The following is a 14,937-nucleotide window of genomic DNA, read 5'->3' on the forward strand; positions in this document are numbered from 1 at the left end:
CTAATTCCTAGCCTCTGTTTATTGGTGCAGAAAGGAATGGCAGTCAGGGTGGGGAGTAGGTTTGGCAGGAGCACTGATCAAACATAACCTCCCATTTCCTTGGTTCAACAAGCCTAACAATATCATAATCTGACCTGTGAAAAGAATAGTTCATTTTACTTATTATTTTAGCAACTTTCAACTTTTCCTTCCGATACCTTCATTTATATGAAGGTCACATTTTTCCAAAGCACGGGACCGTAGCCTATCTTAACATCTTTTCACAGTTCTTATCAGTAAGTGAGTAAATATGTATTGAGTGTACCACTATTAAAAATAAATACATTAAGCAGTAAAGTTCAAAAGAAGAAAAAGAATCCCCCAATAAGTCCCCATTATATTCCATTTAAATGTTTTTTAAACAAGAACAAAACAAACACTGGGAAATTAAAAAATATTCCCCAGGCCATGGTAACCTAATAAATTAGGGACTGGACTAATTTTTATTTGAATCCCTTAATTAGTCACTTACAAAAACTTTATTGAGCTATACAGTTTCTAAGAATTACACATTCTCATATATTCTAAAATTCATTTTTATAATTATGGGGGGAGGGGAGAGGGCCACAAATGGGATGGATGAAGCAAATGTGGGAGAACTTAACAACTGCTGAATCTAGGTTGATAATATATTACTATTCATTCTATTTTTTTTCCTAATTTGACATATGGGTTTGAAAATTTTCGAAATTTCAGGAGCTCAACATAGGCTTTCCACATTAACCAGATTTAGAAGGTGAACAGGAAAATGAAAGCAAACAAAAACACAAAAGCAGAAAGGGCTAAGAACAGTTTATCAATCTTTCCTTAATTAGAACTGTCCTGGGCAGAAGAACCTCTAGCCTAGTCAACTGTATAACTCTCTGAAAATTATGTTGCAGTTTAGGCCCGCTGCCCATATTGTGTATAAAAATAAAACAATGAAACCCACAAAAGTTAAAGAATACTTTTGTGATACTGGGGAAATCTGAATATAGACTAAATATTAGATAATATCATTGTATCACTGATAATATTCTCATTTGTAGAAACAGTATTGTAGTTATATAGGAGAATGCTTGTGTTCTTAGGAGAGAAATGCTAAAATATCATGATATCTGCCATTTACTTTAAAATGATTTAGGAGAAGGTTTTGTGTGTGTGTGTGTGTGTGTGTGTGTGTGTGCATGCACATATACGTGTGTGTGTGCATGCACATATACATGTGTGTGTGTGCATGCACATATACGTGTGTGTGTGCATGCACATATACATGTGTGTGTGTGTGCATGCACATATACGTGTGTGTGTTTAGAGAGAAAAAAACAGTGAAATACTAATAATCTGAGGATTTAGGTAAATGGGATATGGCAATTTATTAGATTATTCATACAGCTATTCTGTAAGTTTAACGTTTTTCAAAATAAAAAGTTGAGGTAAAAGATTCAAAAAAATAAAATTCATCTTAAGACTAATGGGTAATTCTTTACGTGGAAATCTAAATTTTGAACAATCATAGCATGGTATGAACTATCAGGAAGGTTTTAGTGTATTAAAAAATACTACATGGAAATGTATTTAAGTTATTTTTCTTCTCCTTCTTTTTTCAACACAGCCAAGCAATTAGTGGTTTGAGGAGGCCAGGGAATGATCGAAACCAAAACTAACCAACATAACTAAATCAAAGTCTTCCAATATTACAGCTGAAAAGCTCTTAGCAATTATTTATTCCAACCACCTTTGAAATATGTAAAAAAAACATCGAGAATAGGAGGAATGAAGCAATTTGCCCAAAGTCATACATGTAAACACAATATTGGGACAAGAACTCAGGCTTCTTTTTGTCCTATTTAGAGGTCTTTCCACTCTTCTACAAATTATTTTTTAAATACTCCATAGCTCCAAACCAGTAACTTTGCAAACGAGTTTGCTTCTAAAGCTATAGTCTCACTTCTAATAAGCTGCATTTTTCCAGACTATGTAATAATGTTCAATTACTTAAATTTATATTCATACTGAAAAATTCAACTGAATTCAATAAAACACTTATTTTTGCACAAAAAACAAGTTTCAAAATAAGTAACGGACTCTAAATATCATCTCTCCACAGGAAGCAGATAGCTTGGCTGATGCAGAGGAAAGGTGTGAGCAACTGATTAAAAACAAAATCCAACTAGAGGCCAAAATCAAAGAGGTGACTGAAAGAGCTGAGGAGGAGGAAGAGATCAATGCTGAGCTGACAGCCAAGAAGAGGAAACTGGAGGATGAATGTTCAGAGCTCAAGAAAGACATTGATGACCTTGAGCTGACACTGGCCAAGGTTGAGAAGGAGAAACATGCCACAGAGAACAAGGTATCAATCACATTCTACAATACTATATAGAGGTTCTGCCACCAACTAAATTGCTTTATAGGAGAAATAATCTCCTTCTTAACCTTTGTAGGTGAAAAATCTTACAGAAGAGATGGCAGGTCTGGATGAAACCATTGCAAAACTGTCCAAGGAGAAGAAGGCTCTCCAAGAGGCCCATCAGCAGACCCTAGATGACCTGCAGGCAGAGGAGGACAAAGTCAATACCCTGACCAAAGCTAAAAGCAAGCTGGAACAGCAAGTGGATGATGTAACCACATTTTTAATATCCCTTTGAAAGATTTTTTTAATATACTTTTAATTTTTACCATATTAACTTTCTGATTAGCTTGAAGGGTCTCTGGAACAAGAAAAGAAACTTCGAATGGATCTAGAAAGAGCAAAGAGGAAACTGGAGGGAGACCTGAAATTGGCCCAAGAATCCACAATGGATATAGAAAATGACAAACAGCAACTTGATGAAAAGCTTAAAAAGTAGGAGCTTTTTAGAAAAAAACTTCTATGTGATACCATCTTTCAACTCATATGAGTATTAATACATCTTATTCTTCTGTCTAAAGGAAAGAATTTGAAATTGGCAATTTGATAAGCAAAATTGAAGATGAGCAAGCTGTAGAAATTCAACTACAGAAGAAGATCAAAGAGTTGCAGGTCAGTCAACTCACCTTCTATTTTTTCTGCACACCAAAAAAAAAAAAAAAAACCACTGAATTGAAATGAGTTTATGTTAATGTGCTTTTTTTGTTCCCAGGCCCGCATTGAGGAGCTGGAGGAAGAAATCGAGGCAGAGCGGGCCTCCCGAGCAAAAGCAGAGAAGCAGCGCTCTGACCTCTCCCGGGAACTGGAGGAGATCAGTGAGAGGCTGGAAGAAGCCGGTGGGGCAACTTCTGCTCAAGTAGAATTGAACAAGAAGCGGGAGGCTGAGTTTCAGAAACTGCGCAGGGACCTGGAGGAGGCCACCCTGCAGCATGAAGCTACAGCGGCTGCTCTTCGAAAGAAGCACGCAGACAGTATGGCTGAACTTGGGGAGCAGATTGACAACCTGCAGCGGGTCAAACAGAAGCTGGAGAAGGAGAAGAGTGAGCTGAAGATGGAGATTGATGACCTCAGCAGTAACGCAGAGGCCATTTCCAAAGCCAAGGTACCCAATGCTCTCTAAATGAGGGTAATCATCTATAAGAACACCCATTGCTCTCTATCACTAAACATTGCTTGCAGGCATTTTAGACCACTACTCAAATATTTTCTAACCTAATATATCCCATTCTATTTTATTTTTTTAAATACTGGTTATGATCTATTAAGATGATTTCAAAATCCACTTTAAGCAAGTGTCAATATCATTGGAATAAATGAGTGGTCTCCAACAACGACCACTTTAGGCACATTATGCACTCACTATGCCTAAATTCTTGCATGTTCCAGAGTTCATGTCCTAACTTTCTACTCACACTTGACATGATTTACTGTAAAAATATTTTAAGAATAAAGTTTTAACCTTTTTTATTGCATTCAGTGTCTCATCTTTCACTGCTACATATCCTGTAGGGAAACCTTGAAAAGATGTGCCGCACCCTAGAAGATCAAGTGAGTGAACTTAAGACCAAGGAAGAAGAGCAGCAGCGGCTGATCAATGACCTCACAGCGCAGAAAGCGCGCCTGCAGACAGAAGCGGGTAAAGACGTCTTCTCTGAGTTCCAAAACCATGGACTAAATAAAAAGAACTCTAGGGGTTTTAATAAATAGCAATACTCGCACTTTAAAGAAAGATAAGCAAATGATCAGAGTTTGCTAAGAAGGTCAAAAAGGAAAGAAATCTAGATTGAACAGACAAGTTTATTTGCAAACTCCTGTGGCAATGATGCTTTTAAATCTCCAGTTCTAACCAGTTCTATAAAAATGCTTAGAAGCAGATGAAGTGTAAATTAAACACATCTCACACACAAACACAGACACACACAGACACAGACACACACGTTGAGTATCCCTAATCTGAAAATCCAAGATCTGAAATGCTCCAAAATTCAAAACTGAGTGCTGATATGATGTCGTAAAGAAACACTTACTGCAACATTTCAGATTTTAGATTTTTGGATTAAGGATGCTAAACTAGTAAATGTAATGCAAATATTCTAAAATCCAACAAAAATCTGAAATCTGAAACATTTCTGGTCCTAAGCATTTCAGATAAGGAATATGCAACTTGCGTGTGTGTGTGTGTGTGTGTGTGTGTGTGTGTGTGTGTATGTATACATATATATATATACACATATATATGTATATGTGTATACATACACACACACACATATGTATATATAAATATAAAAGGTTTAGGCTTATTTTTGTGCCAGTAAAAAATTCCCTTACGCCTATTATTCCTAGGTGAACATTCCCGACAATTAGATGAGAAAGATGCTTTAGTCTCTCAGCTTTCAAGGAGCAAGCAAGCATCTACTCAGCAGATTGAAGAGCTGAAACGTCAACTAGAGGAAGAAACTAAAGTGAGTTTTGTCAAAGATCTTTTTGACTAACAAAATCTAAACATGCCCAATTAGGCTTTACTTGGTATGTATAAGTTAAATATCACTGAATACATAAATTTATGTCACTGAACTGCTACTTCTGCAGGCCAAGACCGCCCTGGCACACGCCCTGCAGTCCTCCCGCCATGACTGTGACCTGCTGCGGGAACAGTATGAGGAGGAGCAGGAAGGCAAAGCGGAGCTGCAGAGGGCGCTGTCCAAGGCCAACACTGAGGTTGCCCAGTGGAGGACCAAATATGAGACGGACGCCATCCAGCGCACCGAGGAGCTGGAGGAGGCCAAGTATGTGTTGTGAACTCTACAAAGGGAACTCCCAGAAGCAGCTGTGATACTTATGATGATGATAACATAACAATAGCAAAAGCTAACATTTATTGAGTACATACTGAGTCAAGTATTTTATAAATATCTATCCATCTATCTATCTATATATATATGTATATACCATATACAGTATATATATATATATGGTATATCCTAAATAAATGGCACAGCTGGGTTTGGAACCTGTCATTCTGATTCCATAGCCCACCTTCTTAAGCATTGGGTAGAAAACATACCTCTTAAAACTCACGTTGGAGACCACCAGACCATACATAATATTCAGGGCTGGCCTAAATAAAGTAAAGCCTTAGTCTGCATACAGACAAACGAAGACTTTCAAGTAGATCTCCTTGAGCATTAAGCCAAAGGCTTTTCTTTGCCCTAAGATTGTGTACTTGGCACACAACTGAAAATGAACTGAGAAAGTAGACAATTCAGAAGGGAACAAAACCTGCCTTTGTTTAAACTGCATGAATTGTCCTGATTTATCTATCAGTTTCTTTTCCTGGGGAGATTTTCCAAACACAGTGATTAGAAGAAACTGGCTATTCTCTAGGGACAAAATACATAAAATGGAATGGAAAGTCTGAGAAAGCAAATGAATATTCTCAGTATATTTCTGGTCAGTAAAATATCTAGTTAACCTCAAATTTGTACTGGAGTGAGAATGGATATATACATGAAACAGAAAGACTGTCCTGACTAATCATTTTCCACAGTCATATTCAATCAGAAGTCTTGAAAATCCTGAGTTAATTAAGTAGCAAGGCACATACAGTGGCAGCACCAACAGCAGCCTCTAAGAATTCAATATTTCAAGGACTTGTTTCCAACTCTTCACCACTTTGGACCTCTCCATACAGTTTACCAATCTAGAACGCAGTTCTGGCTGCCACAATTTTGAAATCATATGTTATTTGCCAGTATAGAAATAGGATTTGTGGCCAGGCACGGAGGCTCATGCCTATAATCCCAGCACTCTGGGAGGCCGAGGAAGGCAGATCACCTGAGGTCAGGAGTTTGAGACCAGCTCGGCCAATATATAATGAAACCCTGTCTCTTCTTAAAAAAAACACACAAAAAAAAACTAGCTGGGCATGGTGGTGTGTGACTGTAGTCCCAGCTACTTGAGAAGCTGAGGCAGAAGAGTTGCTTGAACCCTGGAGGTGGAGGTTGCAGTGAGCCAAGATCGCGCCACTGCACTCCAGCATGGGCAACAGAGCAAGACTCCATCTCTCAAGAAAAAAAAAAAAAAAAAAAAAGGAAAGGAAAAAAAGCAGGACTGAGAAAAGGGACCAAGGAGGTTATCACTTTGCTTCTGGTCTTGGCCATTCTCCTGACTGCCTGGCTAATTTTTCAGGAAGAAGTTGGCCCAGCGTCTGCAGGAAGCTGAGGAACATGTAGAAGCTGTGAACGCCAAGTGTGCTTCCCTTGAAAAGACGAAGCAGCGGCTCCAGAATGAAGTTGAAGACCTCATGCTTGACGTGGAAAGATCTAATGCAGCCTGTGCAGCTCTTGATAAGAAGCAAAGGAGCTTTGACAAGGTGGCCCAGACTGCTTAAACTTTAAGAGTGTTTTACTTGGTCTTCGTTTCCGCCTGCGTCAACTAATGATTTATTGCTTTTCAGGTCCTATCAGAATGGAAACAGAAGTATGAGGAAACTCAGGCTGAACTTGAGGCCTCCCAGAAGGAGTCCCGTTCTCTTAGCACTGAGCTGTTCAAGGTGAAGAATGCATATGAGGAATCCCTGGATCAACTTGAAACGCTAAGAAGAGAAAATAAGAACTTACAACGTGAGTCCTCACAGCCCTTCCTACCCCATATATCCCTGACAGGACCTTTCCTGTTGTCATCTTTCTGACCACGTCTCTCTTGTCTGTTCAACCACAGAGGAGATTTCTGACCTCACTGAGCAGATTGCAGAGGGAGGAAAGCAAATTCATGAACTGGAGAAAATAAAGAAGCAAGTAGAACAAGAGAAATGTGAAATTCAGGCTGCTTTAGAGGAAGCAGAGGTAAGTATTACCCTCTATGATATGGAAAAACAAAGAGAAACATCAGTTAAAAAAAAAAACAGAAAAGTGGAGCTAGTGATAATTTAAACTCAAAGGACCTTTACGAAGGGTAACTTGGCAATAGTTATCAAAAGCCTTAAAAATGTAAATACTCTGACCCCGCAATTCTATTTCTGAGATGTATTCCTCTCCCAAAAAAATGTCAACTGGAGTAAAGCTTTAAGACAAAGATGTCCAATCTAAGAACAAAAGTAAGTATATTACAGAACAGCCATATGATGAAATTTTATAGTCACTAAATATGATTATTTTGGAAAAATATTTTACAGTAGGCAGTAATTTTTAAAGATGCAAATGTGCATATACAATATAATTTTGATTATGTAAAAATATATAGAAGTAGGAAAAAAGACTAGAAAAAATAAACCACATTAAAATATTTATCTCTTACTGGGGAACCAACAGGTAGTTTTTCCTTTGTTTTTATGTTTGCCCCCACATTATACAATACACATTTATTATGTAATCAGAAAAAAATTAATATATTTTAAAACTGACAGTTTCTAGGCCAGGGCTTAGTGTATCACACAAGAACATTTTAATTTATAAAACAGATTGAGAGTTCATATTTACTATACATGAATTTAATTATATAATTTTATTAGTTCTAACATGAATAACATTTGTATAGCACAAAGCACTTTTATTGCAGAGCTGCCCTATATAATCTGCCACTAAATAAACAAAATAATGATTTGCCTAGAAGATTCCCAGAACAACTGTATTATACTTTGTAAGATTAGACAAACTGATATTAACAAGAGTTTGCCTCGTGAGGGAATATACTCCAAATACTACAGTTCTTCTCCATTATTAATTGATGACTCTTTTGCTAAGGCATCTCTTGAACATGAAGAAGGAAAGATTCTGCGTATCCAGCTTGAGTTAAACCAAGTCAAGTCTGAAGTTGATAGAAAAATTGCAGAAAAAGATGAGGAAATTGATCAGCTGAAGAGAAACCACATTAGAGTCGTGGAGACAATGCAGAGCACGCTGGATGCAGAGATTAGAAGCAGAAATGATGCTCTGAGAGTCAAGAAGAAAATGGAAGGAGATCTGAATGAAATGGAAATCCAGCTGAACCATGCCAATCGCTTAGCTGCAGAGAGTTTAAGGAACTACAGGAACACCCAAGGAATATTGAAGGTAAGTGGGTCCACATTAGCCTCCCAGATTAAGCAGGGAAATACCTGTCTTCCATTTCCCAAACACCTTGTTAAACCATCCTTTTTTCTCTTAACAAATTATACAGCTGACAGCACAAAGGGAGCTGAATTAAATACACATAGAACATAATCTTTTTAAGAAAATGTTACGTAGAATAACAAACAGATGCCTAGACATTAGAGTATGATATGAAAGAAAGTGGACAGACTTAGGCCCCAAACAGGCCTGAGGTTGAATTTTAGTTTTGTCATTTACTAGCTGCCTGATTTTAAGCAAGTATTTACCCTCTCAGAGTCTGTTTCTTCTTCAAAATAAGAATGGAACTACCCACCTCACAGAGTTATGTGAGGATCAAATGAAATAACAGATGTCAAGTCCTGGATAGGGCATATGGAAAATCCTCCACAAATGACAGACATTAGTGACTTACACAGGAAATGATAACCAGTTAATGGCAGAAATAGAACAAGAATCTATGTCTCCTGATAATTCTCTCTCACCCTAAGAAAACGGCATAACTATACTCAGATGCATTCAAACGACAGGCATATGTCATCTGTTCCTGGCATCAGTGCAGTCTTCCAGTTCATCTCCTGGGATCTTCAAATCCCTCTTCAGAACACCTAAGACCTTTTTCTTTTTTTCACTTAACAGGAAACCCAGATCCACCTGGATGATGCTCTCCGGGGCCAAGAGGACTTGAAGGAACAGCTGGCGATCGTGGAGCGCAGAGCCAACCTGCTGCAGGCTGAGATTGAGGAGCTGCGGGCCACTCTGGAACAGACAGAGAGGAGCAGGAAAATCGCAGAACAGGAGCTCCTGGATGCCAGTGAGCGTGTCCAGCTCCTCCACACCCAGGTGAGACCCTCACATCAAACTAATGCTGGTGTACTGGTAGGTGATGCATTAGAATTATAACACAAAAGTACTCAATTTGTATAAATATGTGTATGTAAACAAGGATGGGGGAGATGCTCAAAAATACTCATTGCCATTATCTTAGGGTAATTGGATTATGTGGATTTTTTTTTTGTGGTGTGTGTTCCTGTTTCTTTCTTAGGGTTTCTACCTCCCCCCAAAAAAAAGTTATTACTTTTTTATTTAAAAATAAAGTTTGGCTATTTAGATTATTTTGGAAACCATGAGGTAGAATAATATTGAGTAAAGACACCTGTTGCCTCCAAAATCTGAAAATGTTCCTTGCAGTGTTTCTCATCATGAGCACTCAAGCGTTTAGCACTGTTGTGTTCACTGTCCCCCATGCCTTGCAGCACATTTAGCATCCCTGACCTGCCCAGGCATTACATGCAGTAGCACCCCCTAGTCATTTTGACAACCAAAAATATCTGCCCCTAAACATTTCCAAGTACCCACTGAGACAATATTGCTTCTCTCTGAGAAACACTGAGTTGAAATCTTAAGAATATGTTTTCGTTAGACAAATTCAGTGCTCTTCAAGGAAACAAATCATGAAAGTTCACAGAGAAGAGATTCCTCCTAAGCAAGAACCTCTCAGTACCTGCCACTCACAAAACAAATCTATTCTTTTATATTTCCAACCTTCTAGAGATAGAATAACTAGTGATGTCTGACTGAAATGTAACTGAAAGAACAATTAACTAATGTATACCAATAAAGGCATTCTTAGACCTCAGAAGTCCTTATGCATAAATCAGACGGACACTAGGGAAGGGGGGGAAAGGAGTTCCAACCTTGCAAATAATTAACATTTTGCACTGAACAAATAATTAAAGTTTAGTGAAATGTTGCCAGCAGGTCCCTTGCACAAACCAACATGAGACATCTGTAAAATCCCAACAGGGCAAACTGCAAATTTTGTAAATTTCCACTATTTTTAACAGAATACCAGCCTCATCAACACCAAGAAGAAATTAGAAAATGACGTTTCCCAACTCCAAAGTGAAATGGAAGAAGTAATCCAAGAATCACGCAATGCAGAAGAGAAAGCCAAGAAGGCCATAACTGATGTGAGCAAGATGAACATTTGTCTTACTGACACATATATGCTACCTGCTATCATCAAGTTTCATTACTTTCTTATTTCCTAAATAGGCTGCCATGATGGCTGAGGAGCTGAAGAAGGAACAGGACACCAGCGCCCACCTGGAGCGGATGAAGAAGAACCTGGAACAGACAGTGAAGGACCTGCAGCACCGTCTAGATGAGGCGGAGCAGCTGGCCCTGAAGGGCGGGAAGAAGCAGATCCAGAAACTGGAGGCCAGGGTGGGTGTCTCAAACTCTCTAAATCTGGGAAGAGAAAAAAGACACTCTCTCTACCTTTCTCTCTTCCCACTCAAGAGTCTCATCCCGTCCTGGGGCTAGGAACATCCATCCCCCAAGACTGACTGCGCAAGTATTTTTCCGACTGCAGGTACGTGAGCTTGAAGGAGAGATTGAAAATGAACAGAAACGTAACGCAGAAGCTGTTAAAGGTTTACGGAAACATGAGAGACGAGTAAAAGAACTCACCTACCAGGTAAAGGGAATAGCCTTCCAGAATATCCAGTCTTCCTGCCCAGAAGGAAATTGAAACCTTATGACTATTTATATGCCACTCACAAACAAATACACATTAACTCAGTACATATAAGCAGTAAAGACAGTTGCTTATCACAGACCTATACTAAACTTAGGGAGGCCTTTAGATTTCTAAAGTTTAGAAAATAGCATGAGAGTAAAGAACACATGTTCTCGGCTCACTGCAACCTCTGCCTCTCAGGTTCAAGTGATTCTCCTGCCTCAGCCTCCTGAGTAGCTGAGATTACAGGCATGCACCACCTCACCTGGCTAATTTTGTATTTTTAGTAGAGACGGGGTTTCTCCATGTTGGTCAGGCTGGTGTCAAACTCCCGACCTCACTTGATCTTCCCACCTCAGCCTCCTGAAGTGCTGGGATTACAGGCATGAGCCACTGCACCTGGCCTTTTCTTGCTTCTTGAACTTAAAACTCTAAACCTCAGTTTCTTTGCCTGTAAAATAGGGGTAACAGCATCTATTTTCCAGGATAGGGAGGTAAGGATTAGAGAAGATATGTGCAATCACTAACACAGTGCCTGTACACTCAAAGCATTTAACAAGAGTGCTACTGTTAATTCTATAAAGAAAATCTCAGAGTTGATCAGTTTACCCCAGGTCCACCTGCCATTATGCCAAATGATTTTAATTTAGTACCCAGAGTAGGCTTTTTTCTTTGGATTGAATGCAGATTATTTTTTTTCAACCTTTCAGGCTGAAGAAGATCGCAAGAATGTTCTCAGGCTGCAGGACCTGGTAGATAAATTACAGGCAAAGGTGAAATCGTACAAGAGACAAGCTGAAGAGGCTGTAAGTATCTTTAAGCCTTTGAGGAAAAAAGAAAATTTCTTTTGGAGTAGAAAGTGTTTCAAAAGAATGTGTCAATAAGAAAGAAGACAAAGTGAAAATCTACCACTCATATTTTGAGAGGGATGATTTTATAAATATGAATTTGCCCCCCAAATCCAAATTACAGAGTAAGACTTCAAAAAGAGACCTTATTATTATTTTTTTTTTTTTTGAGACAGTCTTGCTGTGTTGCCCAGGCTGGAATGCAGTGGCGTGATCCTGGCTCACTGCAACCTCTGCCTCCCAAGCTCAAGCGATTCTCATGCCTCAGCCTCTCCAGTACCTGGGACAACAGGCATGTGCCACCACGCTTGGCTAATTTTTGTATTTTCAATAGAGATGGGGCTTCACCATTTGGCCAGTCTGGTCTCAAACTCCCGGCTCCAAGTGATTCACCAGCCTCGGCCTCTCAAAGTGCTGGGATTATAGGCATGAGCCACCAGGCCTCGCCAAGATATTTTTTATTATTAAGCAATTTGTAAGGGTCGAGGGGGGCAAGTTCCTAACAACTCACTTACTTGATAGCTACAAATAATATACAGTAGGAACTTTAATTAATACCATCGTAAATATTCCTCTCCCTCTAGACATAGAAAAAAATCAATTTCTCAAAAGACAAACATCAATCTTTTACCCCATTTCTTCACTCACTGCTAGTGTCATCAGTGTCATCAGTGGGGGTTCTTCTCCCCACATTTGCTGTAGCTACTATAAGAACATGTTAGAATATTCTGCACCTAGACTCTTCCTGGTTATCCTTCCACTCTTGCAGACACATGTGATAGGTAGGAAGTAAATAGAAAGGAAGAAAAGGAAAGAAAAAAGGGAGAGGCACAAATGGTGATGCATCAAATAACAGAGGGAGATTTTCTTCTTAGTCTCACCTTTTCCCTTTCTTTATATACTAGAGTCAAAATACATGGCAAATATATATATATATATATATATTTATATATATATATAAATGTTGTATTTGACCGGAGCGTAGAAAGTTACCACAAGACAAAAGTATGCCAGATTGCAGGGTCATTTATTTATGCCGGCGACCACAGAGGACTCACGTCTCTCCAACCTGTGGTGGCAACAGGAGGGTGCCACGATTTTTTATACCCGAAAAACCACCTTGGGAGTGGGGGTGAGGGGCAGGGATGGGGATGAAAAGGCTTCGGACATTCCGAGGGCTAGTGGATTCTGTAAATTACCTCCTGGGCAGAGATGAGGGTGGGGGTCCCCGGACATTCCAAGGGATGGGGACTTTTGTCATTCCGTTTGTTACTTAAGTGGTTTACAGAAGTCAAGATAAACATTTGTTTACACATTATCTGGTTAAGGTGGAAATCACAGACCTTAGTTACTTATTACAAGTCGCAGGAGCCAAGATGGCATGGGTTAGGACTGCTTGCCTGTCACATTAGGGCCACAGAGAGCAGTTACTGATAAGAAAAGGTAAGCAGCTTTACATAGTTTTGAAGAACAAACAGCAGTTCTATTTACAGAGGCCAAGGACAGTAGTTATTGTAAGGAGAATGGGGCAGCCATTTCAACTTATCTAAAAACAGTTTTGCATTTTATAAAATAGTTTTGCTCTGGTTCTGGCTCTAGGCCAGCACAATATCACATATATATATATAAATACTACTTTATATATAATAAATATATATGTAATATATATTATATATAATATATATTGTAACATATATTATATATAATACATATTATATTATACATAAATAATATATATAAATATATATAAAGTGGGGAAATACCACTTTATATATATGTATATGTATATATATATTACACATATATATATAAAGTGGTATTTCCCCAAGTTATAATGTGGCCTTACATTTACTTACTGAAGTCTATAAGGGTATAGAGGTCTCTTCCTCCTTTCCACACAGAACATACATCATAAAAGGATGTATGGGCTTTATATGGGATTATCCCCTCCACTTCAAAGCAATTTCTCCTTTCATTCTTTAAAGTAAAAATTGCAGTTGAAGTTATAAACTCTGTCTAGATTTGAAGTCAAATATGCTAAATAGGCCATAAGAAGGAAATACCTGATTTGAGAAACTAATCCTGTCTGGTGATAAGTGCAATGAGAACCACATAGTCTAATTCTCACAATTTTACCTCTATTCTCAGGAGGAACAATCCAATGCTAATCTAGCTAAATTCCGCAAACTCCAGCACGAGCTGGAGGAGGCCGAGGAACGGGCTGACATTGCTGAGTCCCAGGTCAACAAATTGCGAGTGAAAAGCCGGGAGGTCCACACAAAAATCAGTGCAGAGTAAATACACCTGCCTGATGCTAGCAAGTGGCTGAAGAAAGGCATAAAATGTGCTATTTTGGGTCACTTGCTACATGATGTTTATTTTCCTCTTAAACCTGAATAAATAAAAACTACATTAAATTTATATACTAAACTGGACTTTGATTTTTTCACTTTCAAAACTATGCTCACAGTTCTCACCTAGCTATTAATATCTTAATATTATAGACAGTTTTACAGAGCATTCAGTATTTTGTACCTTCAGAACCGCACAACAATCCCTTTCCCACGGCTTCACACCCCCCACCCCCACAACACACACACAAGTATCTTTTGCTGAGCTTGTTTTCATTACATCTCTCTAGATTGTTACAAATTACTAAGAAAAACACTCCCTGAGGCTGCCCCTCCAGGTGGGCCCATTCATTTACTCTACAAATAGATAACTCAGCACCTACTATGTGCCAGAACTATTTAAGCTCTGTGCATACAGCAATGAACCAAATGTACTTTCTGCTCTCTAGGAATTTATATACCACAAGGAAAGAAATGCAATAAATAAATTCGTAACTATGTAACATGCCAGATGATAAGTACTAATGGGAAATTAAAAAGTAGGAGGGAAGCATTTACTATTTTTTATTTTTTTTCTGAGACAGCCTCACTCTGTTGACAGGCTGGAGTACAGTGGTGTGATCTCAGCTCACTGCAAACTCCACCTCCCAGGTTCAAGCGATTTTCCTGCCTCAGCCTCCTGAGTAGCTGGGACTATAGG

At 38.7% G+C, this 14,937-nt stretch overlaps 1 protein-coding gene across 2 annotated transcripts in view; it reads left to right on the forward strand.

Annotated features, from left to right (window-relative positions):
- Window positions 1-14,316, forward strand: part of LOC108306485 (myosin-8) — a 34,345-nt gene extending 20,029 nt beyond the window's left edge. For both annotated transcript variants that reach the window (XM_017531428.2, XM_037739583.1), the window contains exons 23-40: window positions 2,129-2,371; window positions 2,463-2,639; window positions 2,718-2,863; window positions 2,950-3,040; window positions 3,141-3,530; window positions 3,938-4,064; window positions 4,772-4,890; window positions 5,018-5,214; window positions 6,617-6,800; window positions 6,885-7,050; window positions 7,148-7,272; window positions 8,170-8,478; window positions 9,154-9,357; window positions 10,362-10,487; window positions 10,573-10,743; window positions 10,892-10,996; window positions 11,749-11,844; window positions 14,035-14,316. In XM_017531428.2, the coding sequence (XP_017386917.1) occupies window positions 2,129-2,371; window positions 2,463-2,639; window positions 2,718-2,863; window positions 2,950-3,040; window positions 3,141-3,530; window positions 3,938-4,064; window positions 4,772-4,890; window positions 5,018-5,214; window positions 6,617-6,800; window positions 6,885-7,050; window positions 7,148-7,272; window positions 8,170-8,478; window positions 9,154-9,357; window positions 10,362-10,487; window positions 10,573-10,743; window positions 10,892-10,996; window positions 11,749-11,844; window positions 14,035-14,184 (3,126 nt within the window). In that variant the 3' untranslated portion in view covers window positions 14,185-14,316. The remainder of the gene's footprint in view (window positions 1-2,128; window positions 2,372-2,462; window positions 2,640-2,717; window positions 2,864-2,949; window positions 3,041-3,140; window positions 3,531-3,937; window positions 4,065-4,771; window positions 4,891-5,017; window positions 5,215-6,616; window positions 6,801-6,884; window positions 7,051-7,147; window positions 7,273-8,169; window positions 8,479-9,153; window positions 9,358-10,361; window positions 10,488-10,572; window positions 10,744-10,891; window positions 10,997-11,748; window positions 11,845-14,034) is intronic.
- The last annotated feature ends 621 nt before the right edge of the window (window positions 14,317-14,937 follow it).

Source organism: Cebus imitator, unplaced genomic scaffold (assembly GCF_001604975.1).
Source record: "Cebus imitator isolate Cc_AM_T3 unplaced genomic scaffold, Cebus_imitator-1.0 Scaffold72, whole genome shotgun sequence".
NCBI lineage: Eukaryota > Metazoa > Chordata > Mammalia > Primates > Cebidae > Cebus > Cebus imitator.